This window comes from Trichomycterus rosablanca, chromosome 16, assembly GCF_030014385.1.
Source record: "Trichomycterus rosablanca isolate fTriRos1 chromosome 16, fTriRos1.hap1, whole genome shotgun sequence".
NCBI lineage: Eukaryota > Metazoa > Chordata > Actinopteri > Siluriformes > Trichomycteridae > Trichomycterus > Trichomycterus rosablanca.
Genome location: NC_086003.1, coordinates 24,979,280 through 24,998,779, shown reverse-complemented (window position 1 = coordinate 24,998,779; position 19,500 = coordinate 24,979,280). Strand labels below are relative to the sequence as shown.

The window sequence follows — 19,500 nt, the reverse complement described above, 5'->3', positions numbered from 1 at the left end:
AATGAGACAGCTTGTTGCTAACATTGCATCATGTTGTAACTGACATTCCCAGACCGTTACAATGTTACACATCAATCTCGGTCATAGCACTGAGTTGATTCACCTTTCTGCTATTAAAACCTCCACTCTTCCATTGATGAGGTGAAGATCAGGGTTCCCTGCAGGCCGGTAAATGCTGGGGAAAAAGTTCAGGTAATCAGATGTAATCCAAAAACCAACACTGTCTTAAGGTCTATTAGATTAAAAGCAGCTGAAACAAATGGTTCACTGTCCACAGCAGCATGAGCTTAGACACTGCTGTGCGTAAAGAGGCCACTGATGCTGCTTTTTCTGCTCACTTAATCAGCAACAAACATTATTCAGGATTTAATTCAGGATTTGGAGCAGTAGCACACACAAATGCTACATGAAACTATCTGTACTAAAACAGTGTCACCCTTGTCCAGCAGGTTTTTGTTCATAGCAGACCTTGTTTTCAGTGGATCTTGGTTTATATCTGATAAATTTCCTTTCAGCATGAGGTGACTGGGGTTTTTGCCTGATCTTGACATGATTGTAAAATACTGGAGGATTAAAACTGCAAACACTGTAATATTTCAGCTTTTGTTGATCTGAGACGACCTAGCAATTGTCCTTGAACTAGATTTAAACTCTTGCGTGCTTTAACACCTAGTGCATATGTTAAAGGGGCTTAAGTAGAATGCTGAATGAGTTAAATCACTATCATGATTATTATTATTTATTTATTTTTTAAGCAGATGATAGATCCCTAATTAACTGTTTTTGCCTCCTGGCTATGTATTTCTGCCTGCAATAAGAGCTGTTTCTTGGCACCAGTTACACCGGGCCTTATTTCTTGATTTGGAGCGATTCCTGTTTAGCTACAAGCTAATCTAAAAGTGCCCCTTTGAGCGTGGCTGTCGCAGGTCGAGGCAGATAGGAATAGCTAGGATGCCTGTGTAGGGCGCACGGCTTTGAGCTTCAGGCTCTGTTGTTGAAGCAGCTCTTGAGTTATTATTGCAGATCTGCCTTTAAGATGTTTCTAAAAGAGCATGTTCGTGCAGTTCGTGCTGTTAGGATAAAAGCGTTTCTCAGCATCAGCAATTCAGGTTTGGTATTTAAAAGACCGCTTGGTTTGTTTCCAACACACAAATCTCAATTTGTAAGTGTGAGTGAGGAATAAAACAATGGCTTGAATAATTATTCTGCTCTGCAGAATGAGGTTTTGTATTCACAAGTCCAATGTGTCACACCCCTTCTCCTTCTTACTGAACAGTAAAGACCTCTGGCTCTGATAAGCGGTCGAACTCTCTGAGATAAGGCTGGGCACTCGAATCTCTTTCAGCTGGCTCATATCGTTCCTGCACAGGCAATCCTGAAGGAAGGATCTGAAAATAGCTTCAGTGAATGGAGTCACAGGTGCTTCGCCAGCATGTCAATTAAAATTCATCTGGGGCTCTCCTGACACTGGGTTTGACGTGTGGCTTTCTTTCTTCTCTCTCAGAACAGCCACTTTTTACTTTCTTCATCAATCCCCATTTTTGCAGCTGTAAGAATTTTTGTTCCTACTTCATCTCAGCAAGTGAATGCTTGAGAGCCCTGACATGTATGGAGAAACACTCTATGCTCTCTGTATTTTTTTAATTGCACAATGATGCTATTAAAAGTAGGAGTTTGCTGAAGGTGAGGCTGTGACGGCATTCTCCACCAGACACTGAGAGCAAAAACGCCACAATAACTGTAAACAATACATCTCACATGAGTGGTGATTCTGTTTGACCAGTCGAACATGTGCACTGTTTTTGACTTTTCCTATACAGCCCACTTTGGTACGCTTAACTCCTGGTCATGAAGGTTAATCAGATTTAGCATGGATACTCAGTTACAGTACTGATCACGTGCCAGTGTAAACAACCACTCAGTATGGTAACATGGAATTAAAAACATGCCGTACGGCTAGCACACCAGCACCGAAATTCTGAACTCCTCGGTTCGGAACTCGGCGTTGCCACCGGTCGGCTGGGCGCCATTTAGTGGGCATAATTGGCAGTGCCTGCAGCAGACACTAATTGGCCGTGGGATGACCGGACTATGTGGGTGGGGTCTTCAAACGCTGTGTAAGGACCCTGATTAGCAGATAGAGGCATCTGTGCAGAATGCATGGGCGAAAAGAAGGGGTCCGCTAGGACTGCGCACATGTCTGAGGAGACGTGAGCAGCAACATACCCTCCTCGAATGCAATCGGGGATCCCCCAGCAGCGGAAGACAGATTGACTAAATCTGAAGAAAATGCATACATAAATAGGAAAAAAAAACATGCTGTACCGTATAATACCATGCAGTGAAAAAGGTGCAAAAGATGGGGCATACTTTATCTTTCATGAGTCCATTAGTGGTCTGCTTTAAATCACTCTAACTTAGACTTGGCAGTGTGCATGTTGACTTTAGGTTTGTGTGTGACTGCTTGCTTATTAATTCCTAACCAAAAAGCTCCTGGACATCAGTTCTTTTACCAATATTGCTTCAAGAGGCAGTTTAGTTAATTTACATCAGGTGGCTTTCATGCTGTGGGTTTTATGACTTATCTGTCCAGTTTTGTGGCCTTGTTTAAACAATTGCTTCACAGCTGAGCTGTTGTCACTCTCAGATGTTTCCATGTCAGCAGAACAGCCTTTATATATAAAATAAACCTAAGCTGGTGGGCAGGTCGTTTCTCAGTGAGCTTTCTGCAAACTTCTCAGCTGGCTGGTCCTAATGTTTTGGCTCATCAGTGTATAACTATAACAGATGTATATCTATTTAATTAATCATGCAGCCCTGATCATTCCTTTTGATTAAGTTCAGAACTTTAGTTTAACTTTTAGACTTCACTTTCTCTAGAAACAGCTCCGGAATGAGTTAATCCTAATCATTTTCACAGCACTAATCCTCAGGCTTCCTTGCAAAGACATTAAATCCCCAGTACACCCAGAGTATCACAAATCAGATATTTATGGCCTGTAGATTCTCTCAGCCTAAAAGCTTTTTTCATCGCACTGCTAATTTAATATGCATAATTATCTGTCAGTACTTCATGAACCAGAAGCACAACACCGGAAAACTATCAATCTTTTTATCATTCATGTTGTAAACAGATTCAGGTAAGAATCTAGATTGATGGACTGTTTGATTCTGAGCTGGAGAATTTAGTTGTCATGTCTAAAAACACGACTGTCTTTAAATGTTGGGAAAGGGGGTTCTGGTGGGCGCAAGTATTCAACCATCACAAATGAATAACAATTGGTTTAAAAAAAAACAAAAAAAACTATTGTTAGCGATTATAGCTTTCAGACCGAGAAGAATTATTTTTGCAGTATTGTGGTTCAGCTTTGACAGGTGGTGTTAATGATTAGTTAAAATCGTCATTGCTACTCACTTCTAACAGCATCTACGAAGGTTCTTTAAAAAGTTTCTCTATTTATTAAGATTTTTTTTACTCCAATCTTTTCCCCAATTTTCTCCTCTAATCTAGTCATATCCAGTTACCCTGATTGCGTTACACTTTACCTCTACCAATACAACCCTCCTTCTGACTGAGAAGCTGTGCCCCCTCTGACATGTGTGCAGTACAGACTGCATCTTTTCACCTGCATTAGGCGAGTTCATATGTGGATCAGCTTTAAGAGTCGCACCCTAATCAGCATTATTCCCCAACTCTGTGCAGACTCCATCAATCAGCCAGCAGAGGTCGTAGCTACATCAGTTATGAGGAACCCGGTCTGACTTTTCCCACCCCGTGAACAACAGCCAATCGTTGTCCATGTAGACACCCAGCCCAGCCGTACAGCAGAATTAAGAATTTTTAAAAACAAATCACATCACTTTTCTACAGTCACCATCCGATGCATTTTCCCAGCATCGTATCAACTTTCTAATGCATCAGCTTTTTGGTTGAGCGTGTAGCCACTGCTGCTTTCACATCATCATCACATGAAAATATTCTTCCCCTTAAAGCTTCTTTGAGTGTCCAAAAAGTTGGAAATCAGATGGAGCTAAACCCAGACTATAAGCGTCTCTCAGTCTCAGACACAACCAATGACTACTCCTCTTACTACACCCTCACCGCATCCTACCAAAATTAAAAAGTGCAGAAACTTTTTGAAGATTCCTCTAGAAGATGGGTGAATTCAAAAAGTAAATCTTAATTGTTTTTAACTTGAGTCCAGGAGACGTGGTTTTATACCCATTTGACCACAGATTTGTGGTCTGTATTTCTAAGTGTACAGCCTGATCCAAATCCTAATTGTAATCCTATCTAGCACTTAAGTCTTTTAGGGTGGTGCTAGACCCACTTGGACTCTGACCAGGATGCAGCGATAAGTAAATAAATGAATGAGTGGTATTTAAAAGAAAACATTTGGAATTGGACCCAAAAAATGAGCTGTGTAATTAACCAGGCTGTTACTGTGTTTGCTACATTTGCTTTGATAGTCTATTACTTTTTAACCCACTGTACTGCAGAGGATGATTTCTTGAGAACATTCAGTTTGTTTTCCTCTTTTTGAGAGAACGTTTGGTTTCAGTCATTCAGACGGTGCCCCGGCTGCCCTTTCTCCCACGCTTTATTACTCCCAAGCTTTTCATTTTGTTCATTTGTTTCCATTTGTGTGTCCACCTCTAACACGTCGCTTTGTTCCTGCATCTGACTGATGGTATGATTGCTTTGGAGTCAGGTTCTGATTACTTTAGGACACTCTTGGACAGGGCACAGGGTTGGCGTCGGCTCCAGTGGAGTTAATCATTTGGTTTTGTTTGTTTTGAACAGGAGAAAAGGCTGAAGGAGAAGGCAGAGCGAAGAGAAGCCAGCAAACGGGCCAAAGAGGTGAGACCTAACTCCACAAATCCTTCCTAAGCATCAGTCTTTGCCGTAGCGATACAAACCGGTTTTGTTTGTGCTGTAATTACTTACTAACCTCCAATTTGATGGAGCTTGATCGATTGGGCATGGAACATACATCATGACCTACTAAAATGAGATTTTTCTCAGAGCTTTATTAGCAGCAGACAGACACTGACAGCTAAAAAACAGTTATCAAACTTAACACTTTCTGCAGTCCTTATTAGTCCAACAGTGTGAGTCACAGCAGCTGCCGGGTGCCATATGCACCCTTTCAATGGGCAGCTCATAATTTTGCTCCAGCAGCTGTTGCCTGTCCTCTCGCCCTCAACACTTGGGGACCGCTCAGGGCTGAAGCCTGTCCAAAGACGCTTCTTTACCCATCACCTTTGAACAGAGTATTCACATGGTTCTTCTGGCTCACGTCCTAGCCAGGCGCAATGTCAACTCCCAGACTGCTTCAGCGGGTAGCTGCTAATGAAGTCACCAACGCTGAGCTGCTTATTCAGGGCTTTAATGGAGACCTGAGCATATTAATAGATGGCCAGGCTGTTGGAATTGGGCCATTCTGTAGTGCTATATTGTAAACAGCCATTGTAGGAAATGGGTTTCAGTAAATGAGCACAGCCCTGGTCAGCAGAGAGAAACCATCATGAAGCCAAATATGAAATGTACACGATATCTGCCCCCCCCCCAAAAAAAGTGGTCAGTCCTCATTTTTCAAACTAGCTACTGTTGGGCTCTTGATCAAGGTCCTAAACCCCCTCGACTCCAGGCGTCTAAAACTGCACTCTACACTTATACCATCTTCCAAACAAGCTGGGATTTGTGGAAAAAATGTGCGTTACTGTATATAATAATGTAAGAGCGTCCTTCAAAAAGTTTCTGCACTTTTTTAACTCTATTTATTAAGAATTACAAAAACAAATGACATCACTTTTCTACAGTCACCTTCTGATGCATTTCCCCAGCATCATTCCAACTTTTTAATGCCATCAGCAAAAAATGTTTTGGGTTGAGTGCGTTGCCACTGATGCAGCCCTGCTTTCACATCATCATCATCACATGAAAATCTTCTTCCCCTTAAAGCTTCACTGAGTGTCCAAAAACGTGGAAATCAAATGGAGCTAAATCCGGACTATAAGCTCTCTCAGACACGACCGATTACTCCCACCCTCACCGTTTATAACCAAAATATAAAAGTGCGGAAACTTTTTGAAGATCGCTCGTATATATGACAAATAAAAGCATTTATTCAGTGGGGTTGAACTCAAGACGGGCTGCTAGAATTTTTCCACTTTTCCATGTCTTTATGGACCTTGTTTTGGGCATTGGGGCAAAATCATGCTGTATGAACAACAAATTGAAAATGGATTGTAATTAATAAATCATCCAGCATATACAAGCAACATCTACACTATGTGGCAAAAGTATGCAGACTTGCCAGAATGGATGTCACGAATGTGGTGAAGGTCATGAAAGCACTTGGGAGCTGGAAATTCAGAGAAAGAATTGAGTAAAACATAAAGACTCAAAACCCCACAGCCATCCCACTTGACCTTTTGCTTGCAGATGCACGGCTTTTTCTACAGAACATCTGTATTGGCTTATTCTCAGAGCTTTTATATGAGAATAGGAACAGAACTAAAAGAAAACTGATTTTATTTCTGAACTTTACCGCATAAGCAAGTCCAGTAAAGTGTGTGATTTACGTTTGTAGACATGCAGTTATTAAAATACTGGACAGATATCTATAAAGTTTTCTTTCTCACAAACGTTACCCTTGTAAATGTACCGTAGTCGACACCCAGCGTGTCTTGATTAATTGACTACATCTGGAATGTGTAAAACTGAATACAGTTTATCCTTGTAAAAACTGCTGCTTTAACTGCAATAAGTCTCTATTAAAAATGATTTTGCATGATGTTTCAGGTCACATGGGTCTCATGTCGTAAAATAAAAAATTTTAGGGCTGTTGTTGAATTATTCATGCTGGGCGCTTCACCTCCTGGCGCTGTGAAGGGATTGCTTCTGGGCTCATTCATGTGTGTGTGACATTTATATACACGACACTGATGAGGCCGGGTCTGAGGCCGGGTTTTGCTTGATATGAATTTCAAACAGTTGCGAGCTGCAGCCGTTTTAGGAAATGAATTCCTGCACCTCTGTGGAGGGGTTGGTGTGCCGGTGTGGATTTGGGGAGGGTGAGATTGATGGGTTATTTAAAGAAGGGAGGGAAGTGATGAATGTGAGAAAGTGAGTGCGTCGAGTGTTTTGACTGGTGAGGCGGCTGTTGGTTAAACTAAATGCAGAGAAGAAAAAACGGCTCTGCATCCTAACCAGCCGCATTCTAATTCTGCATTACTGATAATGAGCTCGCAGCCATTTGTATCTGCTGCATATTACAACGTGTCAAAGGTGGTGAACATTAATACTCAGTTCAATACACAGTTCTGTTTATCGTCGTTCTCTCTCTCTCTTGCTTTCTTTTTGTTTTGTCGTTGTAATTCATCTCAGACATGCGATGAAATTGGCTTTATTCTGCACATGTGAACACGAGTATTTAAACCTAGTGTGTCAGCAGAACTTGAAGTGAATGTCGCACAGAGCAAGGTTATATGGTGATGCAGTGATGTTTCACTGCTCTCTCCATCCCGCTACACAATGTCTTCCATTAAACCCTCAGCAACCCCTCTCCCTTCCCCCCCAACAACTTCATTTTGAAACTATTTACTTAACATTCAATTAAGCTGAGCGACATTATCTACTTAAACTCACAGAAGATAAAAAAGGTTCAGAATGCTTCTCGCTAGGAGCTTGTAAATTAAGGTTTACTTACAGGACTGGTGAGAGAAGATTTCAGTAGTGGCGGGGTTAATCTGTTTAAGAGAACAGCCAACAAATTGTCCTGTTGCAAGTAAACAACAAGTCCTGTTGCATGTGAACACCCAGCAATTGCTATAATCTTTTTATTGTATTTTTAATCTATCTTTTGCTTATTACTTGCAATAAAAATACAATACAAACAGTTTATAGCATGTCTTGTAACCATTAAAAAAACAAAGTGATATAATCAATAATCTTTTTATTTAGAGTTTGCACTCCTTCAGCCTTGCCATTGGCAGACGCACTTGTCAGTAGGGGTGGGCGATATGGCCCTAAAATAATATCACGATATTTCAGGTTATTTTTGCGATAATAATATTTTTGGCGATATAACAAAATATTTTATTTATTTCGAGAAAACACTATTGCAAAAAAAAAATAATGTTCAGTTTTTATTTAGAATATAAGTTAACACTTCGTAAAAAAAAATGTAAGACGTATTACGCACACTTTTCTGTATTTTGTCTTTCCAGTAAAAATAATGTAACATAATGTAATGGCGGAGTCAGACAATTTCCATAGGGGTGGCCAGACTGAGACCATTGCTCGCACAGAAACTGATACCTTTGTCTATGTGGTCACTCACTCATTTACCTATACAGGCAGTGAGTGCCATGTAGAATTACATCACGAAGACCCACATACTACTAAACTTTTTTTCTCTTCATTTTCCCTGACAAGTAAAAAAAAACAAAATATAGCAACCTTAACATGATGAGGAAGAATTTTAAAGATATTCCTTAGCAATACTTTATAATTTGGCTGCCAACTTGTGTGTAATGATGACACTCAATTGAACCCCAGAACATGCTAGCGTGAATGCATGGAAAACTCATTTTAATTTTCTTTTAACAATATGATTTAGACTGACCAACACTATTAAGCCAAATCAGCATTGAAAATTTACTTTACTTTTAATGACCTTCTTCAATGCTGGAGCTTTTTAAAACGTAATATTTAACGCGCAGAGCCCGGTGGCGCCTTTACTCGTAGCACGCCACAATTACTACTAAATACAGTAGTAGTACTAAGTAGCAGTAGTACTAAGTACAGTAATAGTACTAAGCAGTAGTAGTACTACTTCTGCGTTGGTTGTTGACATTAATGTTAAGAGTTTTCCTGCACTGTTTGGTGGAGGTGCGCTGTTGAATTGCGTCCCTGTGTGAACCTGCGTGCAGAAATACTTCCGCAAAGCGGTGGTTGGGGTTTGGGTTGCCAAAGATTAATTTATGGTGGACTTGGAGTTTTTGGAACGAGCTCCTCCACCGCAGAGCCGCTTTCCGCCATACTCGTTGCTGTGCCCAAATGACCCACGTAACGAACGTACGCCATTTGCGTAGCTGTGTGACGTAATTACGTAAACAACGCAGAATATCGTTATAATTACGATATGGGCTTTTTTGTATCGTTTTAAAAATTATACCGGTATTATCGTTAACGATACGATATAGCACACCCCTACTTGTCAGTGCACCCTCAATGCCAGTCCCAAGCCCAGACAGAAATAAGAGAGTTGCGTCAGGAAGGGCATCTAGCGTAAAAACCTAAATCTGTTATGCAGACCAAATCCGCTCTGACGACTCTTAAATACAGGAGCAGACAAAAAAAAATTTATGTGCCAATTTATTGAATGTTTTTGGCTTCCTGCCAAGCTTTTACCCTGCTCTCATTTCACTTTTAGCCTTTGTAAATATTGTTTGCTGCTGTTCTGTTGGGTCCTGAGTGCAACTCTGCAGCCATCCATCTATGCCATCAAGTTTTGTGCTTCTCTAACGGAAAAAATGTACTTTATTCATTCAAGCTGAAGCCGAGGTGAAATTAGGTTTTAAAGCAGAAAAATGACATAAAATTCAAGGGCAGCACGGTGGCTAAGTGGGTAGCACTGTCGCCTCACAGCAAGAAGGTCCTGGGTTTGATCCCCAGGTGGGGCGGTCCGGGTCCTTTCTGTGTGGAGTTTGCATGTTCTCCCCGTGTCTGCATGGGTTTACTTCGGGTTCTCCGGTTTCCTCCCACAGTCCAAAGACATGCAAGTGAGATGAATTGGAGATACTAGATTGTCCTTGACTGTGTTTGATATAACCTTGTGAAGTGATGAATCTTGTGTAATGAGTAACTACAGTTTCCTGTCATAAATGTAACCAAAAGTGTAAAACATGACGTTAAAATCCTAATAAACAAACAAACAAACATAAAATTCAAAAGTAAGTTCACACCTGAGTGGCTATAAATAATGTGAAATCAGTGTTTTGCAGTGGTCTAGTCAAAATCTTGACCAAAATAGAGATGAAGTGAGGCGCAAAACATATCAGTCTGTTTGATTTATAAATTCTACAAATAAATCACTTTTCTACAAATAAATCACAGTGAATTATTAATATTTAAGATAACCTACAGTTGGGCGCCCAGGTGGCGCAGAGGGATATTCCGCTAGCACACCAACGCCGAGATTCTAAACTCCTCGGTTTGAAACTCGGCATTGCCTCCGGTCAGCTGGGCACCATCTAGCGCTATTGGCAGTGCCTGCAGCAGATACAAATTGGCCACCGTATCTGCAGGGTGGGGGCCGGACTATGTGTGGATGGGTGGGTCTTCATATGCTGTGTAAGGGCCCTGATTGGCGTAAGAGATGCCTGTGCATGCAGGGGCGAGAAGAGGAGGGCTGTGCTCATGTCGGAAGAGGCGTGTACAGCGACGTGCTCTCCTCGGATGCAATCTGGTATCCCCCAGCAGCGGAAAACGAATTGAGTGTGCTAAATCGGGAGGAAAATGGGGAGAAAATGTATTTTTAAAAAAAAAATTTTAAAGATATACTTCAGCTGCAGTCATTGATGTAAAGTTTAGTGCAACCAGTTTAATTACCAGGGACACGTCCTTTTTCCATGAGTATGTACTGTATATTTGCGTCCTTGCCCATTCTTTTCTTTCCCAGTTTATCCATTCCTAAATTGCTATTGCAGTTCCAACAGCACCCTGACTGGAGGCATCACTGCCCATTACTGGAGAGATTGTATGTACTGTATGGGCCCTTTTTCAAAATCTCACTAAGTGCTTTTCGGGTCCTTGAGCAGCTGAAACTAACAAGACAAAATTTGTCAAGCTTCTCAACCCAATTGATTGTTGTACATAAACAGGGCAATAATGTTTGCTTCATGCTGGTGTTTGATGGGCTGCATGATGTTGCAGCAGGTAGTGTTGTTGCAAATCCTCAGGGACCTGGTTTATGTGTGAAATTTAGCAAGCTTTTCCAGTGTCTTCAGTTTATCAGATACTCTGGGTTCCTCACACCTATCAAAAGGTGTTCCAGTATTTAAAGGTGGTTACTTGGAGACTTTTTTGTTATTAACAGGAGAAGAAAAGGAAAGCTGGTGGTGGTGAGCAGGATGAGGATGATGAAGACGACGAGGAAGAAACGGTGGCATACTTGTCAGGTGCTGATGAAGATTTTGACCCCAGTACTCTGCCTGGTCCTGATAAAGTGTACAGATCAGAGGATGAAGATGAGGAAAGGTAAGTAGTCTATAACTGTATAGGGAGCACATGTCTTGAATTTTAATCTCACTTTGCTCTTTTTGAGTCGTCTGCTTTCAGTAAAACAGAAGCACTTTCTGATCATTACTATAGTAGCATTTTCTCTCTATTCTTATTTTCTCTTTTCTGCTGTGACTCTTGCTTTCTCTACTTTCATATTGACTGTCATCAACATTAAGCCATACAACTTCTTTATATAAGTGTTATTTCATTTTGTGCACTCCTGTTTTGAGAGAGTATGTTTTACCATTAAAGGTAGACCGGAAAAGTTACTCTCTGAACCAGAACGCCCCAGAATTTCCATTCGTCTCTATATAAACGAACCTTATTTTCAGAAAATGTAATATAACAAGAAGCTGTTATTTGTTGATTCTCTAAAACATTTATTTAGCAGCATAGCTATTGTGTGGTGTCAGAGCACTTTCAGTGCTGGTCCCATATATATTATATACAGTATGTATACCAGTGGCGGCTGCTGGTCTTTCAAAGAGGGGAAGCTCATTGTCGGCTTACATTATAAAATTTGTAAATTTATTTATACATAAATTCTGCCCTCCTTTCCTTTTCAAGAAAATGTCCTGAAATGGGTTGCAGTTTGTCTTTCAACTTCACTCGCAAAATCCGCGATGGGACTGAAGCTCCCAGTGATAGCTGTCAATCAAAACGGGATTCAGCCTTTCGACTGATCATCCAATCATCTTGCAGAAGCTCCGCGTCGAGACCCGCCCACAGCTCCATTCGCCTCCAGAGACGCTCAGCGTCTGGGGGCGGGACAAAACCGTGGCATTTATCCAATGACCGACGAGTTTCGAAGCAATGAAAAAAAAAAAAAACCATGCAGCCCCATAGAAGTGAAGAGACGCTCAGCTTCTGCGGGCAAATGCATTGACGCTCCGGGAATGTATGAGAAGTTCGAGTCAGTCGATTTGTGATAAGTAGCTGATTCTGAACGAACTCGTCTTCGAGATGAACGTGTTCTAACGCATTTGTAGTCAATGAAATGTTAACACAACTGTACAAATTTGACCATTTACTTTTTGACATTTTAGGGGAAGCTGAGCTTCTCTTGCAGTCTTAGAGAAATCGCCACTGATGTATACACACACCAATCAGCCATAACATTAAAACCACCTCCTTGTTTCTACACTCACTGTCCATTTTATCAGCTCCACTTACAATATAGAAGCACTTTGTAGTTCTACAATTACTGACTGTAGTCTGGTATGAGTGGATAAGACACAGCAGCGCTGCTGGAGTTTTTAAACACCTCACTGTTACTGCTGGACTGAGAATAGTCCACCAACCAAAAATATCCAGGCAACAGCGCCCCATGGGCAGCGTCCTGTGATCACTGATGAAGGTCTAGAAGATGACCGACTCAAACAGCAGCAATAGATGAGCGATCGTCTCTGACTTTACATCTACAAGGTGGACCAACTAGGTAGGAGTGTCTAATAGAGTGGACAGTGAGTGGACACGGTATTTTAAAAACTCCAGCAGCGCTGCTGTGTCTGATCCACTCATACCAGTTAATGCGATAAAAAGGAAAGAAAATAATCACCCTTTTACTCCCATCAGTGACCTTGTAGGACTGTGGAAGATTCCACCGTTAACAGAGATTATTTAGCTAAAACAAAGGAACTGGTTTAAACCAGCTGAACTGGGATTTGGAGGTCATGCCATTGACTCACTTTTTGTCACGTCCACCACTTTCCAGAAATAATCCATTGTAGCAGTATTCTTGTAATATTGGCATATGACTACTGGCAATCATGCTCTAAATATATCTACAGGTTCTAGGTATCACTAATAATTCTGTAAATTAACATTTTTCTCCCACAAATCAGACGTGATCTACAGTACAGCAGGCCTGAACAGTGATTTCTAATCTTATAACTTTGTGAAAATTAGAAATTGATTCTTGCAGCACTTAATTAGCACACAGGCTCTATTCGCCTCGCTAGTTTCTACAGTCTTATTAGGTTTGCAGCACACCAGCTCTGGTCTGATTCATTCCCACACCACAATGTATAATTATTTTTTTAGTGGTTCTTTCCTTGTTTATTGTAGACAGTGCACTGATGCCTTAGTAAAATAATGTGAATGTGTATGGGTGGAGCTTAAACTCCACTGCACATCCAGCAGGATCACTTTGTGCGTGAGCTCACATAACTGTAAGAAATAGAGCATTCAATTAGAACCCTGCAGTCTAACTGTTAAAACAGCTGTTGGTACAGTAGAAGGCGGTTTGGGACGGAGCCGTTACTTTGAGATGCACAGTGTTGAGACTTGACTATAAATAAATAAATGTAGTCTGTCATTTTATCAGTGTAGCTGTGTTTATTGGTAATATTATTTTAATGCACACAGGTTATATTTAAATGCATCATTCATGTTGTGTATCTCTGGTCCGAGGTTTGGTTCAGTTAGCTCCCAGATGCACTTCTTGGGTCTCATACTGCAGCGTTATGTACTGCACACGTAACACCACTTTAAACACGGCCCATCAATGGCATCTTTAAAATGCTAGCTAAAACGCTATTTCATTTTAAATTAATGACCTAATGAACCACCTCAGTACTAAACCAAGCAGTAAAAACATATAAATGAGGAGCTTATTGTTTAACCATCCAGATTCAGTAAGGCATCTAGTCATTTAGCAAAGTTAAGCTTAAATTAATCTGATCAAGCACAAAATTGACTTCACAGTTAAAAAGGGATTTATTATGAAGCTTAATATTCTATCTGTTATGAGACACGTCAGATATTCTGTCTCGGTATTCGACTGTAATTTGCTGAGCTTTACGTATCAGGCGTGATCTACAGTACAGCAGGTCAGAACAGTGAATTATAATCTTCTAATTATCTGAGAATGAGGAATTGATTCTCACAGCCGTTCATTAGCACACAGGCTCTACTCGCCTCGCTGGTTTCTACAGTCTTATTAGGTTTGCAGCACGCTGGCTCTGGTCTGATTCAGTCCCACACCACATTGTATAAATACTTCTTACCGGTTATTTCCTCATTTATTGTAGACAGTGTACAGCATTGATCCCTGTGCTGCCACTGGACTGTCCATTAAATGTGTAATCACTGCCAGATTTAAAGTGGAAGATGGAGGGAAAGGGGTAATATACGCTGTCCACAGAGTACTGTACAAAAGATTTACTCTGGTATTCAGAGTCTCTAATAGTTTTTCTCTTTTTTTGCCTTATGACTTTTCATCTTCGGTTATGCATGCCATTTTTTTCTTTTGTGTAATGCATGCTGATACTCAAACTTAGTTTTGCTTCAAATGCCTTTTCGAACTTTTTACTTATTTTGCATATTATATTTGTAAATATTGGTTAACAAAATAAACTAGGAGAGCCTGGTTTCTCTTGGACTTTAGACAAGACAGCACACAAAATAATAGTAATTTTTATCGTTAATTTACAGTGCATCTGGAAACTAAAGTATTCACAGCGCTTCACTTTTTCCACATTTTGTTATGTTACAGCCTTATTCCAAAATGGATTAAATTCATTTTTTTCCTCAAAATTTTACACACACACACACACACACACACAATACCTATAATGACAAAGTGAAAAAAGTTTATTTGAAATTTTTGCAAATTTTTTAAAAATAAAACACAAAAATATAACATACATAAGTATTCACAGCCTTTGCCATGACACTCAGATTTGAGCTGAGGTGCATCCTGTTTCCACTGATCATCCTTCAGATGTTTCAACAACTTGATTGGAGTCCACCTGTGGTAAATTCAGTTGATTGGACATGATTTGGAAAGGCACACACCTGTTTATATAATGGCCCATATTAACCAAGCCATGAAGTCCAAGGAATTGTCTGTAGACCTCCGAGACAGGATTGTATCGAGGCACAGATCTGGGGATGGGTACAGAAAAATTTCTGCAGCATTAAAGTTCCCAATGAGCACAATGGCCACCATCATTCATAAATGAAAGAAGTTTGGAACCACCAGGACTCTTCCTAGAACTGGCCGTCCGGCCAATCTGAGCGATCAGGGTAGAAGGGCCTTAGTCAGGGAGGTGACCAAGAACCTGATGGTCACACTGACGGAGAGTATGGAGCGAAGGCTGTGAATACTTATGTACATGTTATATTTTTGTGTTTTATTTTTAATAAATTTGCAAAAAATTTCAAACAAACTTTTTTTCATTTTGTCATTGTGGGGTATTGTGTGTGTGTGTAGAATATTAAGGGGGAAAATGAATTTAGTCCATTTTGGAATAAGGCTGTAACATAACAAAATGTGGAAAAAGTGAAGCGCTGTGAATACTTTGCGGATGCACTGTACACTGTGTCTCAGGGTGCTCGAGTGGCACAGTGGTCTATCGTGCTAGCTCCACTGCAGAGTGGTCAGACTGGCAAATATAAATATGAAAAAACAAGTGGCCATGTTTGAAGGGGGAAGGTCAACACTCTTCTCTGTCTCTTCCTGCTACTGCTGCAATATGTAATTCTCTGGGACTGGTCATTTTGCCTTAGCATGGCCTCTGTCTGAGAACCCAACACTGGCGGCGGGATAAGAAGCGACTGCAGATTGGGCACGTATTTGAGGGGGAGTGTGGTAATCCGGCTCTCCTTTATCAGATCCGGAGTTGTGCAGGCAGAAGCAGATTTACAATTGGGAAATGGAAATGCTTTACCCTGGGTAGGGGAATATAAAGAACAAAGCCCTTGTATGAGTAGTCGTTCAGTTCATTTTAAATAACTGAGGCTTTATTTGAACTGACAACATTAATCGAACAATGAAGTCTATGTCGGTTATCAGTTAACCAGTTAATCATTGGCACTCTCGCTTCTGCACTTGCACCCTCTGGTGTTGATCTGCGCTGGAGGCTGGCGCTATCTCTCTTACCTCTGACAGCAGTTCTAGATCTGATTAATGCCTGTCGGCTGGCACTTTACTACATGGCTACACTCGCCGAATGCAGGAGGGGCTTAAGTCGCTGTAAATCCGCAACATGCTCCCGTCCTCACTGCACGGTGGCTCTGTGATGTAAATGACCCGCTGTAGCGTTACGGTTGGGCTTGGAGCCAGGTGCCACTCCACAGCTTTGGCTTATTTGTGTGTGTTACCTGTCGCCCCTGCACGCTCCGCTGCCATCTCATATACAGTGTATCACAAAAGTAAGTACACCCCTCACATTTCTGCAAATATTTCATTATATCTTTTCATGGGACAACACTATAGACATGAAACTTGGATATAACTTAGAGTAGTCAGTGTACAACTTGTATAGCAGTGTAGATTTACTGTCTTCTGAAAATAACTCAACACACAGCCATTAATGTCTAAATGGCTGGCAACATAAGTGAGTACACCCCACAGTGAACATGTCCAAATTGTGCCCAAAGTGTCAATATTTTGTGTGACCACCATTATTATCCAGCACTGCCTTAACCCTCCTGGGCATGGAATTCACCAGAGCTGCACAGGTTGCTACTGGAATCCTCTTCCACTCCTTCATGATGACATCACGGAGCTGGTGGATGTTAGACACCTTGAACTCCTCCACCTTCCACTTGAGGATGCGCCACAGGTGCTCAATTGGGTTTAGTCCATCACCTTTACCTTCAGCTTCCTCAGCAAGGCAAGTTGTCATCTTGGAGGTTGTGTTTGGGGTCGTTATCCTGTTGGAAAACTGCCATGAGGCCCAGTTTTCGAAGGGAGGGGATCATGCTCTGTTTCAGAATGTCACAGTACATGTTGAAATTCATGTTTCCCTCAATGAACTGCAGCTCCCCAGTGCCAGCAACACTCATGCAGCCCAAGACCATGATGCTACCACCACCATGCTCGACTGTAGGCAAGATACAGTTGTCTTGGTACTTCTCACCAGGGCTCCGTCACACATGCTGGACACCATCTGAGCCAAACAAGTTTATCTTGGTCTCGTCAGACCACAGGGCATTCCAGTAATCCATGTTCTTGGACTGCTTGTCTTCAGCAAACTGTTTGCTGGCTTTCTTGTGCGTCAGCTTCCTTCTGGGATGACGACCATGCAGACCGAGTTGATGCAGTGTGCGGCGTATGGTCTGAGCACTGACAGGCTGACCTCCCACGTCTTCAACCTCTGCAGCAATGCTGGCAGCACTCATGTGTCTATTTTTTAAAGCCAACCTCTGGATATGACGCCGATCACGTGGACTCAACTTCTTTGGTCGACCCTGGCGAAGCCTGTTCCGAGTGGAACCTGTCCTGGAAAACCGCTGTATGACCTTGGCCACCATGCTGTAGCTCAGTTTCAGGGTGTTAGCAATCTTCTTATAGCCCAGGCCATCTTTGTGGAGAGCAACAATTCTATTTCTCACATCCTCAGAGAGTTCTTTGCCATGAGGTGCCATGTTGAATATCCAGTGGCCAGTATGAGAGAATTGTACCCAAAACACCAAATTTAACAGCCCTGCTCCCCATTTACACCTGGGACCTTGACACATGACACCAGGGAGGGACAACGACACATTTGGGCACAATTTGGACATGTTCACTGTGGGGTGTACTCACTTATGTTGCCAGCTATTTAGACATTAATGGCTGTGTGTTGAGTTATTTTCAGAAGACAGTAAATCTACACTGCTATACAAGCTGTACACTGACTACTCTAAGTTATATCCAAGTTTCATGTCTATAGTGTTGTCCCATGAAAAGATATAATGAAATATTTGCAGAAATGTGAGGGGTGTACTCACTTTTGTGATACACTGTACGCTACCTGTCACTGCCAGGACCCTGCTGGCACCGTTTCACATCTCCCCACCTTTGGAGCTCTGCTGCTTTATCCGCTCTGTCCACATGCATTAGTCACGTTGTAAAATAATATCGTTCCCAACTCTGGCTCATGCTTTATGGACGGCTCAGTCGATGCGTCTTGCTCTGATTAGAGTCTCGCCAGCGCATCCCGTCCACATTGATATTCATCTGCGTGTGCCAGTGCTGTTAGGAACTGGCCGGTGATTTATGGGAGAGAAGCCATAAACCATTTGTGGAAGCTAACTTAAAAGGCTAATGATGTGTGCTTGCTTCTAGTCTGACTGTTAAACAGAGTGAGTGACATTTGCATGCAAGTGTCACTGACACTGGGAATTATAAATGAACAGAAGGGCACTGTCTTGGTTTATGGGGCATTTTTTGATAAATCATTGTTTAAAGCAGTGGCTTTTACTCTTATCAACAATGAGCCACTGTGGTTGTGTAAGGACAAATGCTGTGTAAGGACCCTGATTAGCAGATAGAGAGGCACCTGTGCAGAATGCATGGGTGAAAAGGGGTTCCCCTAAGGGCTGTATGCGGGTCGAAGGAGGCATGAGTAGCAATATATCCTCCTCGACTGCAATCAGGGATCCCCCAGCAGTGGAAGACAAATTGACAAAGTTACAAAGTGTGTAAAATATGAAGTTAAAATCATAATAAATGCCGCTCAGGTGGCGCAGAGGTAAAAAGACACGCTGCAACCAGAGCTGGATTCTGAGTACCCCGTATCGAATCCAGCTCTGCCTCCAAAAAAACGGATGTGGGTCTCTCTCTGTCAGAATGCGATTACGACCTCTGCCGGCTGATTAGAGGCGCCTGAACAGGGATGAGGAAGAGTGCCCATAGGGTGTGTCTCTCCGCATGCAACGCTAGGTGGCGCCAAACTCATCGATGTGCAGGTGGCAAAGATGCATCCGGCTGCTGCTCATGTAGCTTCGATCTCCTCGGTCAGGGCGGGGTTCGGCATAGAAAGAGAGGAAGCACAATGCAAACTGAACAATTGGATGCACTAAAGGGGGAGAAAAAGGGAAAAAAAAAAAAATCATAATAAATAAATAATAAAAACAAACGAGCTGCTAGAACACAGGTGATACTGTCTGCAGCCAAGCGAAGTTTAAATCTGTGTTCTTGGCAGAGAACTTGATTTCCCATAAGCAGTGGTAGCTCAGCGGTTTAGATACTGGACTAATAATCGGAAGGTTGCTGGTTCAAGCCCCACATTTGCCAAGATTCCACTGTTGAGCCTTATCCCTCGATTGCTTAGACTGTATTCATCCCAGTTGCATGTTGCTTTGAATAAAAGCATCTGTTAAATGCTGTAACCGTCTTTCGGTTCATCTTAGATTGGCTCTCAGGCGCAGAGAACTCAGCAGTGCTTGTGCATAGAATTGATGTACTGCTTTCTGTTTGCATGATGCTTTTATGT

At 41.8% G+C, this 19,500-nt stretch overlaps 1 protein-coding gene across 1 annotated transcript in view; it reads left to right on the top strand.

Moving 5' to 3' along the window:
* ddx10 (DEAD (Asp-Glu-Ala-Asp) box polypeptide 10) overlaps positions 1-19,500 on the top strand; it is a 47,610-nt gene that overhangs the window by 25,903 nt on the left and 2,207 nt on the right. The window contains exons 16-17 of the mRNA XM_063011937.1: positions 4,805-4,861; positions 11,109-11,269. Coding sequence (XP_062868007.1) covers positions 4,805-4,861; positions 11,109-11,269 — 218 coding nt within the window. The remainder of the gene's footprint in view (positions 1-4,804; positions 4,862-11,108; positions 11,270-19,500) is intronic.